The sequence below is a fragment of the Sander lucioperca genome, chromosome 10 (assembly GCF_008315115.2).
Source record: "Sander lucioperca isolate FBNREF2018 chromosome 10, SLUC_FBN_1.2, whole genome shotgun sequence".
NCBI classification, from domain to species: domain Eukaryota; kingdom Metazoa; phylum Chordata; class Actinopteri; order Perciformes; family Percidae; genus Sander; species Sander lucioperca.
In genome coordinates this window covers 16002255-16022672 of record NC_050182.1, presented here as the reverse complement: position 1 = coordinate 16022672, position 20418 = coordinate 16002255, and the positions used below count along the sequence as shown (strand labels likewise).

Below are 20418 nucleotides of genomic sequence, written 5' to 3'. Positions count from 1 at the left end.
ATTTATCTCCCTCCCACATCTTTGTTGTAGCCAAAAGGGAATACATCTAAAATAAGGGTTGGGTACCGAAACGCGGTGCCAATAGGGCACCGGTTCCGACGTAAACGGTAATAATGAGACCGAATAAGAACGAAAATTTCGGTTCCTCATTGCGGTGCCTGACTTTTTTTTTTTCAGAAGCATCGCTGCACGGGACGCTATGTTACCGTTAGCTAGTAGCTGGATTAAACACAATGGTTAAAATGCTGACAGCTTACGTTAAGCAGTGTAAAGTGTGACTGTATTTCCCTGTAGAGGATTCCAACACCGGGATGTAACTGTCTGACTGCAGCTGCCATTGTCAGAAAAACAACACACAGACAGTGCGTTCACTTGAAATTCGCCAGCCTTGTGGTGCATTTTAAGTTATTGTAAAATACCCTTTTCCCATCTGGTGCTTGTTTTTGTCGTTTACCAGCAATTTACTGGTGAAATAAGTCATTGTTGTAAGTTATTGTTATTATATTATTAATCAATCATTTCATTTTGACCATATGGCTTTAGCAATAAACAAGCCGTTCTTTAATGTCGCCAACTAGCGTTTTGTGCTCCTTTTTTATATTTTATATTATATACATTATAAATATATTATATATATATTTCGGTTTAGGCACCGGCACCGTTTTAAAAGCATCGATTTAGCACCGTTATCGGAAAAAACCCAAACGATACCAAGCCCTATCTAAAATACATCCAAGGTTTCAAGTACTCATTCTCGAGCATTTTCCCAGACTGGTAACAAAGGGAAAAGAAGAAAAACTCATCCTGGAGACTGTCCAAGAGCCACAGAACACCCCCCTTCACAATAGAGCTCTCCTAAATCTCCCTTCTTTTCAGCTCACAGAAAACAGCCTCGCTTATAGGGCTCTGGTGATAAAAGATGAATAAAATAAACAATCTGTCCAAAATAATTTGCTTCCAGTTATACGGTGGTGAATGGTTAGCTTTAAAAAGGGTGCACATAGATGCTGTAGAATACACACAGAAACAGGTCGAACAAACTCCAGTTAGTTGAAGGAAAGCTGAGTATTCAAATCAATCAAAAGAGAGAGATAGCTCATCCACACATGTAATTATCTTACTTGTGTAATACTGATTCAGAACAAAGCCATCAAAAACTCAAAAAGGATTTCTGAGTGGCTTTGCTTATGTTCATTTGGTGGGCCTGGAGTAGTGGTTTTAACACCAGGAATATCAGGTAGCATCTTCTTCTGCCGAATCGTGAGTTTGTAGTACTTATTACACACCACATATTACCTTAAGGATAATGCCCTGTCTGTGTTTAACATCATCATTTAAATTCAAGGCTGCCATTCGGTCTTGCTCTGAGATATGCTGGAAATATTAGTTAAAGCTCTCCACCATAAAAGTAGGACATGAGAGCTCTGGGAGCCAAACATTGAAAATAATTCACTGCACTAAAGCCTTTAGCCTGCACGTCTTGCACAGTTAACAAGTGTCCCAAAATTACTTTGCATCACTTTCCCACACTCTTTTAAATCTGCTCATATCAACAAATGGGAGTTACGTCTTTCCCAATAACCCAAAACCTACATATCATCACCTCTTCCTTTAATCCAAGCTATGACTTATCCTCCAAAGAGTGCTTTTCCCTTTTTCTGTTAAACCTCCCTGCCCATCACCTGTCTCCATATAAAATGATCCACGATGGCAAAAGCCTATGTCTCTTGATCTTGCTGACAGGAAACTTAAAAAAAGGGAAAACAAAGAAAAAGAGGAGGAATCAAACAAAGCAGGGAGATTACAAATTGAAACCAAAACAGTAAAAAGACAAACACTGTGGCGCTATCAAGCTGGTTACTAGACACCGTAACATCCTCCAAATTTACACTCACCATCGCTATCCTAACACCTCAACTTTCATTCTTATAGCTGCTGTAATGTAGCTGCTGTAATTGGTGTTTATATAATAGTAGTCTGGATCAACGACAATTCATTTAACGGATAATCGCCGGATGACCCTCGCCTTGCAAATACGTGTTGGTTTCGGGAAACATCAACAAACTTCGAGCTAGCAAGCTTTTCATTGAAAATGGTTTGGTGAAATGGTGAAAGTTTTGAAGAAAATTTGGATCGTGCAACAAGGCAACCCTGCTTGATTCTTTTGGGGAATGATTGTAAAGATTTACAAAGAATATGTTTGCGGCATTTATTCTCTTAACTGGAACGTTTTGGGACCGATTGGCAAGGATTGCTGTGGACAAAATACACACGGCGATACACTTGTAAAAGCCAACCATGTATCCAGCTAATTTAAATAGCTCACGTAACTGTATTGTGTGATCAATAAACTTCCATTTAATATTTTATGTGCCATTTTCTTTTGCTGGGTGTAAATGTTCCACCTAAACAAGTTCCTTCCCGAGACCAATTTGCAGATACGTCGCTGCGCCCGGCGCATGGTGCCACCCAAGAAGGTTGCGATTGGTTTAAAGAAATGCAAACAACCCAGGCCGTTTATTTCTCCTATCCAGGAGTGTATGTGTGGAGAGGCCAGACCTTACTCCGCAGCGCTGTGGAGATAGGTCTGGTAAGCGAGACTAATGCAATAGTGATGTAGCAAGCATGAACCTACAGAGAATGAAGCTCATTATATCGCGTTCCAGCTCATTGTCCGGCCAACAACTTTACGGTTTGGGTAGCTAGCTGTTGGCTAACTAGTTTGCCAAATGTCAGCTTAAAGGTGATATGTCACTATTATGTTCACAACTTTTTCCGCTGTCCCTAAGTGGCCAAAAAATCAGTTATTGCAGGTTTGACGACTGCAATTTAAACCCTACCACAGCTGCATTTTGAACCATACAGTGGCAGTGATTCGACAAAATCATTTCAGCTTTAATACCAGTAAGCACCTCCTGCTTGGAGATTTATTATTGCTGAAAGTCAATACAAGCACGCAAGGCATCCTGCAGCTCATCCAATTGACCTTCTTCGGTGATTTATGTCAGTCACGCTGGGAGCTGCTGATATCAGCACCACATATTACAGCTAATCCTTAAAGTTATTAATACATGTAAATATGAAATAGTAAATACTGAACTATGCAAAGACAATATCCATCTGGGTAACAGTTTATTTTACCTCTAAGCTTTAAGTATGAATATAATGGTAGAATGTATTAATAGAAAACAAATCCCTGCATGAACACAGCAACTTAACTTATTCCCCGTTCCATCAGCATTCTGTTAACATTGAAAACCACACATTTTTGTGTAATCTTCAAAAAAAGATCAACTTTTCCAACACAGAGATCAGCATGTCATCATAAAATAAAACTGAGCTCTACAATTTTACTCAGGTACATGAGAATACATATTACTTTATGGGTAGCGACAGCTGTTCATATGTGGCATTGAGATTATGTATTTCCATCATATTTTGCCAAAACCAATGATGATTTGTGAAGCTGGCGACAAAGTTAATGCAACAAATGTAGTCATCGGTCACACCACACTAGAATCTGACCTTGTTCTCATCACTTTGCCGTCCTTAATATTTTAATGCTCCATTCAGACATTAAGTATAGTCTAATCAAAGGGGAACAGGAAACATGGTGAAGCCACCAGATGATCTCTGATATTTAACCAATCAGCAAACCCAAATTAATCTGTCATATTTAAGGTTTTCTAGTGCAGTACTTTAACACTACTTTATTTTTTTTAAAATACATTAACATAATGCTTACCTATCAAAAAGAAAGACTCTTTTCTTGAGGAAAAAAAGAGAGCATGATTGTGCATTTTAACTTTTCCATGAATTTCTATTCCTCACTGTGTGAGGACTCCCATACAACGAGGCAGAATTGCTGAAAGTATTGTAAATAGCCCAGTTTTCTCTTTCTAATTGCCCTGAGCTAAAAGAAACTTTTAATAAGCTTTAAAGACATACTGTATTTCAAAAGACAAAAGGGAAATGAGAGGACCAACTTTGGTTTAGAGGAAAGAATGAAGAGCTTTCAGTCTTGAGGGTCATGACAAAGGAAAGAAGAGAGGGATTACAGTAAAAATAGAAAGGAAAAGGGGGCTTTAGAGGAAGATTATAGTTAAGTGAAAGTGTGCCAGAGAAGGAGTGAGTGAGGTACAGCAGCAGCAGAGGAGAATGTCTCTCTCTCTGCCTTTCTGTGGGTTTGTGTTGTGTTTCTTTGAGTGTAGAGCAGAAGGGATGTTCTGGTGACTCGCAGTATATTGACAAGCTTGTGACGCAAACGCTTACTGTAGATCCAATCTTGTCACATTTCTGTTTACTCTGGAGATTAAATTAAAGAACACAGCATCCAATTTCATACGTGGCTTCTCACACCACCCTTCGCAATGTGACATTTACTCTCGCTAGCACGATGCCCTTTCTCTCTTCCTCTCCCTTTGACTCATACTGTATATAATACACTTTGTAGCAAACAAGGATGGTTGAGAGCTGAAAATGGTGGCAGAGTTACACAGAGTGGAAAATATATATATATATATATATATATGCTTATGGGAATAACCATGAAGTCATTCTCCTTCCCCAACACTCTGAGACTGGTCTATTCTCTACTGCCAGAGACAAATAGCTTACTCTGTCCCTGATTTTGTTGTTATCAGCTGGAACTGAATTAAAATGTGCACTGCTTAGGTGCGCTGCACAGATAAAGATGGCAATTAGCTGCCACAATGATGAAACATTTGGCCCCAACAGCAGAGTTATTTTAAAAGTGTGGCTTCGCTGTGAGATATCTGCTGTGGGGGGAAAAAAATGACACTTTCTGTTACACAGTGATTCATAACACACGACGGTCATGGCTGCCATGCCTCCTCAGTCTGGCCTTTATGCCTGTCAAAAATTTTACAACCCCAAAGGCCAAGTGACCTTGTCCCTAAAATGATGAAATTCCAGGCCTGATGCACAAACAAAATAGATATACAGTAGAATCTCTCTTGGGACAGAAAACCTTTTGGTCTGGGATATTGTGTTGGAGAGCTTTGATGCTCCATCAAGTACATTTTTTTATATTTACATTGGGTCAAAAAGGTTCCTCTCATGCGAAAGGTTTGTACTGCTAATCCCAATGAGAATAAATGCACCAGTTTGAATTCTGTAGCACATTTCAGCTGCTTTCACCCAATTTCTTAAGTTGTTGGCAACATGGTTGAGTCACTTTTGCCGCTCTCACACACATTGGCCCATTTAAAATGGTATGTGTGCGTGCGCTACTGCCTTTAGTTTATAACACAAGCTAACTATATACTACCTACAACACCCAAAGTGGGAGACAACTCATGTAAATGAGGGGGTGGTAGGAAAAGACAAATATTTAGCAAGACAAAGAGACCGACATGTTTTTTTCTCAGAAGACTGTGAACGCAAAAAGTAGGTTTTTAGGGAGACACCACGTGGAATTTCTCCATGGTGTCTCTGTGATTGCTAAGCTTTGGCTGTTTGTGTTTTATTCCGACAACTTTGCGATGCCTGTGGAGATTGTTAATATTGGAGGCAACATAAAACAAGTTGAAGAAAAGGCTCAGTAATCTTCGCCTTTTTTAGAAACACACATCACGCGCAGCCTTCCTTAAATCACTCTACATCACAATGTTAACACAATTACTGTGGGGCAGTAGTCGAGTCACCAACTGTAGAGTCCGAGTCGAGTCTCGAGTCCCCACTGTTCAAGTCCAAGTCACCAAAGAAGAGTCTGAGTCGAGTCCGAGTCACCATTACCTGAGTTGAGTCCGAGTTGAGTCTTGAGTCCCCAGTGTTAGACTCCAAGTCGAGTCATCAAGGTTGAGTCTGTGTTGAATTCCAAGACTGCCTACATTTCTCCACTCTGGCACCTTAAAAGAGCTGATATGCTAATAAAAGAGGGTCTACATTAAACAAAAATGACACCACTGTCACGATTGCAAAAGGAGTTTATTTACTGACTTTTTTTCTAAACAACATTTAGCGGTGCTCTTTCCAGCAATTGGATGTAAAATCCGTGTAGGCGAACTTCACGATTCAGGGCTCATCTCTCTGCATTTTCCAAATGTGAACATGTAGTAGGGAGCCCGCGAATCATGCCCTACAGTTGCATATATCAATATCAATTCCTATGTTACGAGAGTAGTCAAAGTAAGAGCGAGAATGCAGCGTTAAGTGAGTGACGTCAGTGAGTGTGTTGTCAAGCAAGGAGAGCGAGCGGTAGCGGTGAGACTGAGAAGCGTATGCGTGGCTGTGAGGAAAAAGCGAGAGAGAAAAAGAGATCCCAAAGACGACGTAAAGTGATTTAACAGTTAACAATAAACAAGAAGCTTCTCAATACATGGTGGCTTCATCTTTTGTTAATACTGTCAGTGAAGTAAAGGGTGTTACCCCCAAAAGTACATCAGCCCTAGATGGAGCGTCTCCCCAGCTGCTTCCCGGCCGGTCTTGGCGCCCGAAACAGGAAAAGTGTAACATCTTATATAAAATTTTTATAACCCATTTAGTCAGAAACTTCGTCCAACGTCTGAGTCCTTTTTCATGAATGCTCAAGTCCGATTTTATATCTCCTCAAGTCCAAGTCAAGTCACGAGTCCAGAGAATAGAGTCTCGAGTCGCACTCGAGTCCAGAGAATAGAGACTCGAGTCGGACTTGTCCGAGTCCAGGACTCGAGTACTCCATCACTGCTGTGGGGAACATAATTAAAACGTGATACGGCTTGATCCCGTACAATACAGCTATCTAGGGTAGTAGTGATGATATCAATGAATAAAAATCAGACGCCGAGCTATAAATCAAAACCTTGAGCAGATGCACACAGTATGGCAGGATCCCCTGCGTCTTGGATAAATCAAGCTTAAGTGGACCAAACCAGCTAAAACACGAGCTGGATAGCTTGTGAGAAGGAGCACCAACGTGATGCTGACGTTGCTCTGTTTGTACAGGATCTCACAGTAATATATGGTGATCGTTGCTAATGTGCTTATCATCACAATTTAATAAGATGATATCAAGGCTCATTTCTGTGAGTCTGTTTGGAGTCTACATTCTGCCCTCCAGCAGTCAGCCATTGCCAATGCAGCTTTAACACAAACAAATCACAGAAAGAGACTATCAGCGTCTCTATCATTCCAAGTTTTAGTATCGACAACAGTACAGTCAGTTAGTTTTCAATGTCCTTGGCTGTTATTCCTTCCTAATGATGCGTTGCATCGCAAGTGGTGTACAGAAGTAGAAGATGCCTTGATAACTTACCTGAAGGAAAACTAACACATCTCTATTTATTTTACAGTATATGTAAAGGCCATTTAATAAATACCAGCGAGTGTGAATTTGGCTTTATGTATTTTGGGCACTTTTTCAATTTGTTCACAAGTTATTTTTTTATGTCTTTTGGTAACTGATGCAGGCTCCAGTGGGCACGTATTTCTTATTGAAAGCACTCGGTAATAAAATGTTAATATAAATGCAGTTACATAAAAATGAAGGTGTTCTGTTGATTCTTATTAAACGTATTTGACAACAGAGATGGACTAAATTGTGAGAGGGATAAACTGAATTGTTACAACTCAAACAAGGCTATGAGGTCTATTTCGTGAGGGCTCAAAATCATCTTGTGCCAATGAAATGGTAAAATGTATTTGACATGTATTTTTTCTTTCTGTGAGCACTCCTGGGCTTCATAAGCACTGAATGCTTCAAAGCTACTTTGAACTCAACACCATCAACACCTCTTATTGCTTGAACTCTAACTCATCAACAGCTTACTTCAAAACCTCACTTTTACTGGCATATGTTGAGATTTGTATTACCTTATTCTTTGTTCATGTATCTAACTTTCAGGGATGGGTGAACAAATGGATTCACTTACAAATCCTTTTATCACCAAAAATGCACTTTGCGTTCTGGCTGAACACAGCCTACTCATTGAATGGAGCAGTGTCTTGGACAGATTTAGAAAAAAGCTGCTCTTAACTTCAGGCAAAATCGGGGTGTGTATGATCTTTTTGGTGGATTTCATCAGAAAATATATCTGGATTGTTTGCTTTGAAATATAACACCTATCACATGATTTAAGGACAGTGCTTCAAAGGCATTCCTCTTAACTTGGAACTTGGCCATCTCCGGGGAATGAGAGCAGCAAAGAGAGGTTGCATCATCACATTAAAAATCCAGAGTCCCTACAGATGTGATGGAGAGAGACCTCCTGTATGGAAGACCGTACCCGTCCAAGTCTGATTAAAAACTGATCCGCCTTTTATTAAAGGCTTCTTTATGAGATTTCTCTCTGGCTCAGCAGTGTGAACTGACTGATATGCTCCACTGAGAGGACCTGAGGCCCCCTGCAGATCTGGCTCCAATTAGAGCCTGTTGGAGACCGAGACACCCCTGGCGGGTTGTGAGGCTTTCCATGCTGAGTGAAAGGTAAGGAAGATATGGTGACAGAAGCTCACTGAGGCGCAAACAGGTGCGACCTGTTACCTTTGCAACTGATAGCTCAAAACCGGTAAAGAATAGAAGCTTCTTTAACATACTTACGTCTTAACTATGCTACGTTCACCATGGCTTCTGTTGTATGTAATTTATTGTGAAATTCAAATAAAAAGAGTTGGAAAAAAATAAAAAATAAAATAGAAGCTTCTTTAATTTATTTTATATATTATGATTTGTTTTGTGAACCGGTAGAGGAACAAAAAAAATTCAGTTTGTTTCAGCTTTTGGTGTTTTTCCTCCTTTAAACTGCTAGTTAAACTACTGTTGTCAGTCTTGATTGATGAAAGCGTCTTAAAACCCAAAGAAAAAGCTAGAACCAAAAATGTTCTGGCCTTTATGCTCAATAAATGGTTTAAATGATAATTCAAAACTGTTGTATGCAGTAAACCAACAGCGCCAAATGGGGCAAAACAGGCTCCAAGTGGAAGCACATCACAAAGAGGAATACATAGACAGAATTAATCATTTAGAGAAAATGTAAATAAAATGGCTGCAGGTAGGACACGACATGGAGCTAACCACCTTAGTCTCCACCATAATGTTTCCCTATTGCTCTTCTCTGGATGAAAACATCACCTTCATGTACAACCACGTCAAATGTCTAATTATGAAATAATATCTTCCACAGCATAGTCCACACATCAAAAATAAAGGATTACATTGCTTTACTGATTTCTTTACTTCAAAGAGAGCTGGCTGTCAGTTTTGGTTTAAATGCAGCTTTAAGGGCAGCCTGCACTGTACGCTTTTAATTTCCCTATGATATCTTTTATGCTCGCATAATACCAGTGTTTCTTGATGCAGAATATAACTTTTGTGCTTTAGAAAAATGGTGATTTCTTTTGTTAATGACATCTTTTTCCTAGTTTCAGGGAAACCAATATGCTTCCATTCCACTTGAGGAAAGCGGTTTCTTTATTTCAGCAGCCTCGCTTACATTTTTGCTCGTGTCTCAATATTTCTAAACTTGCTAGTTCTTGGCTTTTTGCTTGTTGTTGGTGAAAGTCCAGGAAAAAAAGCCCCCTGAACATTTGTGAGCTTGTGAGAGTTTGTTGAAGAAAGCTGTGAATTCTACTCATTTTCCATTTTCAAGGCTGGTAGAGTATAGTAGAGAGAGATCATTCACCTGAAATAATTAAAATGTTCAGCAACTAATTCTTCCACGTAAGTAACATCATGAAAATATGTCCCTGTTTAGTTTTAGTCTTTCTTTGTCCAGTTTTGGGCATAAAACCTTTCCAGAAAAAAGGTCAACAGGTTTTGGGGGAAAGACAGCTACATGACCTTTCTGGCCTTTTGAGCCGACACTCACCAAACATGTTGCCAATATGCCCGTTTCTTGTCAAAGGCCGCAGCTCATTCTTGCCCCAGGCATAGCGCTTGTAGTTGTCCCAGGCAAACTTCATCATCTGCAACATAAACAGACATACCGGTCAATGGGCTGACAGCAAAGCAACACACCTCCAGACCCAGATGTAATTAAACTGGTATAGCTCAAAGGCAAATGGATTGATAGCTTGTTGATCAGACAGGATTAAGGACAGGCATGCAATTAACACACAAAACCGCACCGCTCAACAATAAGATTGACATTTCCCCTGCAGCTTCTCCTCCTAAATTGAAGATTGAATAATGTCAGTAGATGAAAAGCAAGTTTAATAGATAAGAACGCATAGGGGTGCACGATTCAGAAAATGTCACGATTCGATATCGATTTTTAGGCTCAAGATTCGATTCAAAATCGATTCTCGATTAAAAGAACGATTCACAGTATGTAAATGTAGTTACTTTTCCCATGTGACTGCAGTAGATACACAATTTAAAAGAAAAGAAACACAACAAATTAAATGTAGTTTGATATTACTTTATATGTCTTCATACTAAAATAAAAACTTTTGCAACTAAAAACTGCAAAGTGCCAAGCTTTGGCCAGCTTTCAAATAGAGATGTTCTAAAGAAAGTTCTGTGGCATTCATGTTTCACAAAGAGTTTAAAGTGCCCATATTATGAAAAAAATCACTTTTTCTGGGATTTGGGGTGTTATTTTGTGTCTCTGGTGCTTCCACACACATACAAACTTTGAAAAAAATCCATCCATGCTGTTTAGAGTGAGATACAGTTTCTGAATGTGTCCTGCCTTCAGTCTCTGGGTGAGCTGTTCAAAATCGGCACGGCTTGTGACGTCACAAGCCGAAACGAGCAGGCTAACCGCAACCATTAGCTCGTAGCGTTAGCATGCTAACGCTAGCATGCTAACGCTAGCATGCTAACGCTAGCATGCTACCTCGTTCTCAATAGCAAAGCACTGCTACAACACACAAGTTCACCATAATCTACAAAAGAACTACTTACATGTGCGCCCTCATTTAGAAGTCTCCCAGCTAATCCTGCCTTGTAACTGACCGAAGTTGTAGAAACAGCCTTTCTTTTACTGTCTATGGAGCTAGCTAGCTGACATGATCTACATCTGAGCTACTGGGCATGTGCAGTGCAATCAAAGATAGTACAGAAGAAGAAGAAGAAAAGAGGTCTCACTCTGTAGCTAAAACAGAGACCAGGTGAAAAGAGGATCTGCAGCAGTGAGAGAGAGAGCACTGCAGTACAACACAAACATGGTGTTTTTTGAAAATTAAACCATGTAAACCTATTCTGGTACAACCTTAAAATACAATTATGAACCTGAAAATGAGCATAATATGGCTGCTTTAACCTGAGTCAGACCGACAACAAAGATAGAAATCATATCACATCCACACAGGGATAGTAGTATACAGTTGTTAAAACATAATAAAATATATGACACACTAGTATTGGATGGGTACTCGGTATCGACCGATACGCAAGTTCAGGTATCAGAATCGGTATCGGGAAGCAAAAAACAGTATCGGGCCATCTCTACTTTCAAATACATTTAATTCAAGTATAAAATAAAACTGTTAAATAAAAAGAGCTTTTCGTTCAGAGTTCGGTGGGAGTTTAGAGCATTGAAAGAGAGTGCGCTGGTTGACTGGCATGTTAGGTACTTTAGGTTGTTGTTCGTCCACGTCTTTAATGTTAATCTCTGGGTGATGGTGTACCATGTGAGTTCTCAAAATACTTAACTTTCGCTTTGTAAAGCCTGCATATAGCATGATTCCTATCAAGTTCCGTCTTCACCTTGAGGTTATAAAAGCCGAAATGTGTCCAAACTCTCGCCTTCAATGAGGATGGAGCAGGTTGAATAATTCTTTCTGTGAGGTTTGCCATTGTTTGCGCCGACTAAACTACTTCTGCACTCGTCCTTTTTGATTATAACAAGAGTGCCCAGGCGTCAGTGTGAATTCGACGCAGCGCCATCTATGGGAATGGCGAGCTAAACTCATTTCAGGACAATAGTAAACACGCCAATACAAAACGAAAATAAAATAAAAACTAAAATAAAAAAAAAAAAAGAATCGATTTTTGGAATTCTATGAATTGATTTAGCTTGAATCGAATACGAATGTGAATCGATTTGTTTGCACACCCCTAAGAAGGCATCTTGGAGGAAAAAGTATTTCTGAATGCTCAGTACTACTCCCCAAATGCTACTGAAATAAAAATGAAGTGGATGTGATGTGATGTGAAGAAGGAAACTGTCTTTGATGCAGCAAAACAGAGAAAGCGAGACAGGGAAGTAATTTCAGGGGAAAAGCCCACAGTTGAGTGACGCATCTCTGCCTGCAGTGATAGTTACAATTAGCTTAGAAGCATGTACTGTAAGGGAGAGTTGGTTTTTGTTTATCAAATAAACTCACAAACATCAAAAAAGAAAACATAAAAGGGAGCAGCATGCTCACAATGACGATGCCAGCGCACACAGGTGCTGGATCAAAAAACTAATTGAAAGTAAAAGTCAGACAAGAATCTTCACACTACTGTATACTTATAGCTCTCAGCTGATTACATTTTATCTTACAGAACAGCATTTCAATCTATCAGAGATCTTCAACAGCCAAATGGATATTTCTTAGAAAAATTATGCTTACAATGATTTTGCTTCAGTTTCTTTGTTAAACCATTTGCATCCGCACTGCTGTTTTAGTATTTCTGTTTTAGGATTTCTGTCTTTCATGTGTTAATCATGGAAGCTGAGTGACCTTGCAAAGAGCACAGGATGTATCCTGAGGGGAGAGCGCATAATGTGGAGGGCATGACCAGAGATAAGAAGAAAAGCTACCGATTGCATGAACCTTCTATGAACCGAAACTAAGTTGACTCCCAACTCCTTTAAAAAGACACTGTTGTGAACAATCGTCAGTCATTTTCTGTTTATGCTGTGAGTGCTGTAAACTGACTCTACTTGCAAGTAAAAACAAACTTTTGAGAGAACTCCAGTGATTTTGTCCATTCTTTGATAAATAATTATCCTGACATCACAAAGCAAAAGCAACATATAGACAATGACAATGCAACCAGATTTGTTTCGCAGGTGTAATGTTTAACATGTTCACCACTTAAGTTTAGCGTGATAGCATGCTATCATTTGCCAATTAGAACTAAATACGAAGTACAACCAAGGCTCATGGGAATGTCATTCGTTTTGCAGGTATTTGCTCATGAACCAAAGTTTTGGATAAATAAAGAGTTTGACCTGATGATGGTGCTGGATTAAAAGTCATGGGATCACTAAAGCTATCGCAATTCATCCTGAGGGGAACATGATCACCAAAGGCATTAAGACTTACCCTCTGGGGACCATGAATGTCTTGGCAATATATTTAATAGTAGATATTTCAGTCTGGACCAAAGTGGTGGACTAGTTGAGATTGTCACACCCTAGAAAATAAAGGATGTATTAGTGTGAATTATAAAAAATTTAGCTAATGTATAATGTAGGTTTAAGTTTAAATGTCTTAAAGTCTTTATATATCACAGCACCATCACGTTGTTGTTATGGAAATAAACTTAGATGAAGACACGCTTTTTGGTTCTTTATATTTTCTAGTTTGCATTGATGTCTGATGTATGACAATTAGGGCTGGGCAATATATCGATATTATATCGACATAGATATATGAGACTAGATATTGTCTTACTGTTTTAGAGGCTGCATTACAGTAAAGTGATGTCATTTTCTGAACTTACTAGACTGTTCTAGCTGTTCTATTATTTGCCTTTACCCACTTAGTCATTGTATCCACATTATTGGTGATTATTAATTAAAACTCATTGTGTTAATATTTTGTGAAAGCATCAATAGTCACACTAAACACTACAATATCGACACTGAAGTATTTTGTCAAAAATATCGTGATATTTGATTTTTGCCATATCGCCCAGCTCTAATGACAATAGAGCAGTAGTCACGTAAGCCATATTTCCTGATGATTCAGCTGCTATCATTACTTTGCCAGCAAAGCAGCCGGATTTCTTTTTAAAAGAAATGAGAAAACAGTTTCTTCAAAGGGATGCCATGTATGTGCATAAGAACAATGCATACAGGGTATAGCCTTGAAATAAATTGAAAACTAATTTCAGCTGCAAGTATACTCAACTGAGGTGCTTTCAATAATAACATCATGTTAATGAAATTCAATTGTCTTCAGCACGATCAAACAAACAGAGTGGGTACCCTCCATGCAATCTGTCGAAAGCTGGACAGATAGTCGAGGATTTGATATATTTTTTTTCAAGGTAACACAATGTCATCTGTATTACCAATACTACATGAGACTCCTGGCTCTCCTGAGGTGGGCTCAAATAAGCCTTTGAGAAATAGACAGCATGAATCCGATTACCTCTGACATGGCTTCCAGCTGAAAATCCTCTCACCCTAAAAAGCGTGTTTGTGTAGACCGGCAAAGAATACAGAGCTCCAACCATTTCTCACACTAAAACAACCAGTGTCCATAAAATACATGTTCAAATAAATGTATGAAATGTATGAAAACAGTGACTACAGGGTCAGGGAGCGGAGATCTGATTACAGGTGCATTGTATGCCAAAATAAACTATTTTGACGCCTTTGTGCCAGTTTGATTTTGTGATCTGGCATTTGGTCCGCAACACATAAAGCACTATGTACTAAAAAAAACATTCACAGAACAGAAGAAACAACACATTAGGGTCATTTTTGTTTGTTTTTAAATCTAGAGTATGGCATAAAATCTGAGAAAGCAGCATTTTAAACAGTGTATTTTCTATTTACTTTTGTAAATACTAAATGTATGCAGCAGCAAGCTCACAGAATGTGAAAAAAACAAGCACACAATATGATTAAAGGGAATACCACCAAATATGTCCACAAAATGTAATTATTTTCTATAGAAAGTGTTGGAAGAACAAAAATACCCAGTGCCAGTCTGATTTTCCATCCAGAATAAAAAAACAATGTCTTAGGTTATATTTAAAACGTACTTCTTTTGTTTTTGCCATCCTGTCTCGCTCATTTGGCAGCTTTAAAAGCAAAAGAACAAAAGTATAACGAAAAAAGTCTTTGCACAAAATGTGAGATTTGGTAAATGTTAGAACTCTGTGTTCCTCTGTGTTTATTTGGAAGACATTACAGACTGTACGTCATACGGTCTTAGCAGAAATGATCAAATGGCATGATGGAACCTGTGAGGGAAGCAGGACTTTACGACCATCATCAAATAAATGTTGGTGAAAGTAGAAAACAGGCAGATGGTATGCTCAAACTGCATGACTGAAGGCATAGAAAATGTAAAATGGCAGCATTAATCAGCGGTGACATGACTCTAAACAACGCTAAAAGAAAGGATTTAATGCAGCTGGCACTGAGAAGTTATGATGGGCATTTGTCACTTTTTTATGAGGTTTTATAGATGATTTATCAAAACAATACGCAGCTGATTAATCAGTAATGAAAAAAATAATGTTTTTAGGATTGCTACATAACTTGTCACAAAGAATATCCTGACAAAGAGATTTCCACGATTTACCAAGTTAAATTTAAGACCTATTTATTACCACACAGAACGCTATTTAATACCTGTTTCATGATCATACCGGCCAAAGTATGAATGGATAATCAGTAGGCCTAGAATTATGTATCATTATACCACTTTTTTTTCAGTACTTCCCAGCAGGATATGAAAATAATTCCTAATGATATAGTTAATCAACTAAAGGCACACACGACCCGGATAAGCGGGATATAATTATATGGATTAATCAAGTGAAAATGATTACTTTACTTAGTTTTTGCTAAAATTGATGAAATCATACTCAGGCACGGAATTAAGCAATCATACCTAATATGACAACACCCTTAGTATTAAAAAAATACCTTCAAAAGGTTTAGGAAACTAAATGTAATGATTTTTAAGACTTTTCAAGACCTGTACAAGGAAAGCTGTACACTGAAGCTGTGTCATTCCAATGTAAGGGCAAACAGGTATCTGGCATTGTGTTTTCACATCCCTGCTGTTGTGCGCTGCACAGGGTCAAAGTGTGGGAGGACCGAGATCACAAACCCGTAGGATTGCTGATGTAACAACCCATCATCACAGCACACAACACACACAGCACTAATCAATACCTGCAGCCACGGCCGAGCAATGCCGCCCCCAACGGTGCTTCTCCAAGAGAGCGAATGGATGAATGATTCATTTCGAGGGGCACAAAAAGCAGACATGATCTGACAGGACACTGACAATTCTTTGTTTAAACTAATTGGCTGGTTGTTGGGCAGAGGAGATCAATAACTGAATACAGACCCAGTGATTAAAATGAACCAGGGACTGACCAGGGATACAACGTGCCTTCTACCAGAAGTCATGCATTGCTGATCATGCGATCAAGGATAGTCACGCATCAGCCAGATCATAAAAGTGACACAAGCTGTTGCATAAGTGATTACATTTACGCTGCATCAAATCAAAAGCCTTTATTAAAATCCCTGAGGAATGTTTCCATTATATGCAACACAAACACAGGCAGAGCCTGGAAAATCCTGAAACTGCAGCAATATTCCCTTTCCTTCTCCTCTTTAAAGAGAGAAAAAAAACAACGTATTGCTCTTTTTAAATCCCCCAAAACTATACAAAAAAACACGTCTACTCTCAAAATTGTCTGAACGAGCTATGCTTTGCAATACTGAAAATCAACTAGCCTATGTTTCTAGTGTAGACTGTAACACTCCCAGAGGAAATGACACCATAGGAGGGTACAATTATCTCAGTGTGGGTCCTCGCCCTCCTAAAAAAAAGGCCCAGCATGGACACCGAACCGGCCAGCAGGTTGTTTTTCTCTGCATCGTTCAAAGCAATACCGAGTCTGTCTGGACAGAAAACTAGAGAAGCACAGGTGTATCACAGAAAGAAAATAACGTACAAACATGACCTTGATAGTCTGCTGTGTCAACATTAAAAGTACAGGAGTTTAGGAGTTCAAACTACATTAAATTTGGATATACGGTAACTGGCTTTTAAAGCTCGTTTCATGTGTCACAGCAAAAAATGAGACTTATCCAACAAGGTCAAATATTTAACAAATTCAAAGGATGATGCGGATGCAAAGAACCATCTGGCACACAGCAGAGACAATCTGAACTAAGGTTTCTTTGAGGCAAAGATGGCTATAAATAAAAGGAGAGATAACGAGTACTTCTAAACTGAAGGTACTGTTAGAGAGGAAGAGACGGTATAATGAGATGTTGCCGAAGGGAGAGGTCTGAATCTGGAGTTTAGATGAAGTGATAAGTCTTCTGAAGGCTAAGGCTGTGCTAATATTTTAATAATCTAACCAATGGGGATCAAAATTATCAGCATGGGGGTCTCCACACTGGATTATTCCTAAAGAGTATAACTGTTTTTTCCTCTCATGACTTGCTGTTGTTTAGAGTTGATGCTCTGTATCAGCTGAAACCCCTTTTTGGTCTTGCATACTGTATACACTATTCCCTGGGAAGACATGCTTGGTATTCCCTCCATTGGGCTGTCAGGATTGGCTTCCTAGGATGACAACTTTATGGTATTTGCTTTCAAGTCAACACTAGTCTGCACAGATGGTTTCTCTGAGGCTGCAGCTCAATGATACTGGTGAGAAGTGCAGGTTATGGGTTACCAGTAGGGGTGTGAATCTTCACTGGCCTCACGATTCAATTCCGATTATCTTGTCAACGATTCGATATCCCGATGCATCACAGCGCGTCACCTCCTTAAATTTATTATATATTTCCATCCATCCATCCATCCATCCATCCATCCATCCATCATTAATTTCAACACCCCTAGTTACTATCTATTCCACAAAAGCAGAATATATATTTTACAATAAGAAATTCACATTTCACTGTGGTCGTCGCTAATTAGCAAACAGAGTTTAAAGTGGGTTGCACCTAGAGTTGCAAAGGGGCGGAAATTTTCCGGTAAATTTCTAGAAACTTTCCATGTAAAGTTTAGCTGGGGAGTTTTGGAAACATTCCAATTTGGAAACTTTCATGGGAATTAACAGGAATAAACAGACATTTATGGGAATAAACTGGATATTTTGAATATTGCTTTCCATGGAAAGTTTAGCTGGGGAATTTTGGAAACAATCGAATTTGGAAACTTTCATGGGAATTAATGGAAATTATGGGAATTTGGATGGGATGTAGTCCTTGGGCTCAAATGCTGTCTTCAATCAGCTTCAATCTGCTGTAGAATGTTGGATTCTAGAAATGATCTGTTTAGTGGGTGTGGCCTCAATAGCCCTGCAGTAGGCTAAGTAGTAGATCAAACCATTGAGCTTTAGCTTAACATATTAAGGTAGCTAGCATGCTGCCTTTGATGGTTATATGCGTGCTAAGCTAACCATCAACGTTGTCTATTGTTTCCAGCCTATCAAGAACAAGTGGGCTGTACAATTAACACACATAGGTTAATAACAATGCACGCACGCATTTTTTAAACTAAATGTTGGCCAGTATGTAGTAGCCTATGCTGATTACTGTGTGTCATTGACGAATATATGGAGGACATTCAACTGAGGTTGTTTTAACCAAGATTATGCTGCAAGATGGTTTTTTTTCCAAGTACATTTAAGTTCCCTGTTATAGACTAACAATATTATAACAAGCAATATTAAAAGTATTCAGTTTATTCCCATTAATTCCCGTTTATTCCCATTAATTCCCGTTAACTCCCATTGAAAGTTTCCAACTTTGAAAATTCCCGGAATTTTGCAACCCTAGTTGCACCACCAGTGAAGATCACTACACTGGTTCATTAAAAACATGGTACTGACAGCTGGGCTTAAACTCAGTGGCTCCTGTGTGGCCCACGAGAGTTAGCTGTGCAGAGACTAACTGGTGGGCTGAACAATTTGTATCTTATTCTGGATTACCAATTAGAGCAGATCTTTTGCTTAAGGCAAACAGTCCTCACCCCTCCTGATATCACCATATTGTGTAACTTGTGGGTTTCTTTAAAGAACCCAGCTGTGGAAAATCACAGCACTACACACTACACACTGATAAAACAGCAGAAAATGTTTTACACAAGAAAGATACATATTAGATGTTTGTGATACATACACATCATGCAAAATTATAAAATACAAGAAAAGCCTAATTAAGACCTGAAAAGTAAAGCAGAGGTTGTGGAGATCAAGAAGTTGGGAGTGTTGGTGTTGGAATCTGTATGTGACGACAGAAAAGCAGGACCACACCATTACTACTGCTTCGGCAGATAAGAACTGAACTACATCTGCTAATGAACCTGCATTATAGCACGCTCTACACTCTTACATGTTTATGAGAAAGTTGTGGAGAACAGCAAAACCAAGCAAAATGGGAATATGCATACAGTATACCCAGAGTCTCTCTTGCAGATAGCTTAAGACATGGTAGCTTAAGATTTAAAAAAATAATTCAGAGAAAAATATTTCAGACTCCTTGTGGTGTGCTACAGCTTTAAAAAAGTACTGCTAGGATTCAGTTTCAGGAGCCTGATTCCCACTGGGACCGTCCATGTTGAAAATGTACACACTTGTGGTGCCATCTGGCACTTTGGATAAGAGCATCCTACAAGCAGCATGCAGTATGCGACCAGAAACAACCCTCTGTTCGCACGTTTCCAAGTCTCCGAAATTGGTCCTACAGCAGGCAGTGTCTTACTAGTACACATTTGGAGGAACAAAATAACAAGAGTGGAATCCCCTCACAAAAGGGGGTGTTGAGGTTTATTATTTTCTGAACAAACTCAGCTACAAGTACGACAACTTTCATAATCATACTATAGTCCAAAACTGACAGAAGTCACACCACATCCGATGTCATGATTGAATTAAAGGATCAGTAACAGTACAAATTTATAGATTCAGAATAACACATAGCAGTTAGCTCAGTAAGAACAAATGGAAAAGAAAAAAGCATGCAAGGAAAGTAACGTTTGATTATTAATGAGCCACAGCTTCAACCGCTCAGTAAAAGAAAGCTTATGGAGAGTCCATTCTTCATCAATTTTGCTACTGGATTCACAGAATGCAGTCTCTTTTCTCAAAACACTGACAAAACTCTGTGTAAGCCATGCTGACCACACACCTCCTTCTTAGCTAAGACAACATGGATCATTTCATACCACATGAACAAGAGTCTTATAAATAAACATAAAGCATGCCTCAAAGCACACTTGACACTTTCCCAGCCTGCAAGTGTAATGCAGTTGTTATGTTTGGTTCCACGAGCGAAGCTTCCCTTTAATCTGAGGAGGCTTTGGGTGGATCATGGATAATAAATCATCCCAGCACCCTGGCATGGCAGCCCCGAGACACTGCGGCGTTAACGAGGTGCTGTGTCATCACCTGAAACCAGAGGAACCTTTGGCAGAGAATATACAGAATCAGCTTTCCCCCACCGTTTACCCCTGAACTCCCCACCTTAACTCGCACGTTCCCCTCCCGACACACTTCGACCAGCTTCCAGTGTCAGACCTGCTCTGGAGCTCAGCCATTTCCTT

The 20418-nt window shown here is 39.2% G+C and overlaps 1 protein-coding gene across 2 annotated transcripts in view; it reads right to left on the bottom strand.

Moving 5' to 3' along the window:
• Window positions 1-20418, bottom strand: part of LOC116060777 (mannosyl-oligosaccharide 1,2-alpha-mannosidase IA) — a 221559-nt gene that overhangs the window by 113240 nt on the left and 87901 nt on the right. For both annotated transcript variants that reach the window (XM_031314519.2, XM_031314529.2), the window contains exon 2: window positions 9807-9903. In XM_031314519.2, the coding sequence (XP_031170379.1) occupies window positions 9807-9903 (97 nt within the window). The remainder of the gene's footprint in view (window positions 1-9806; window positions 9904-20418) is intronic.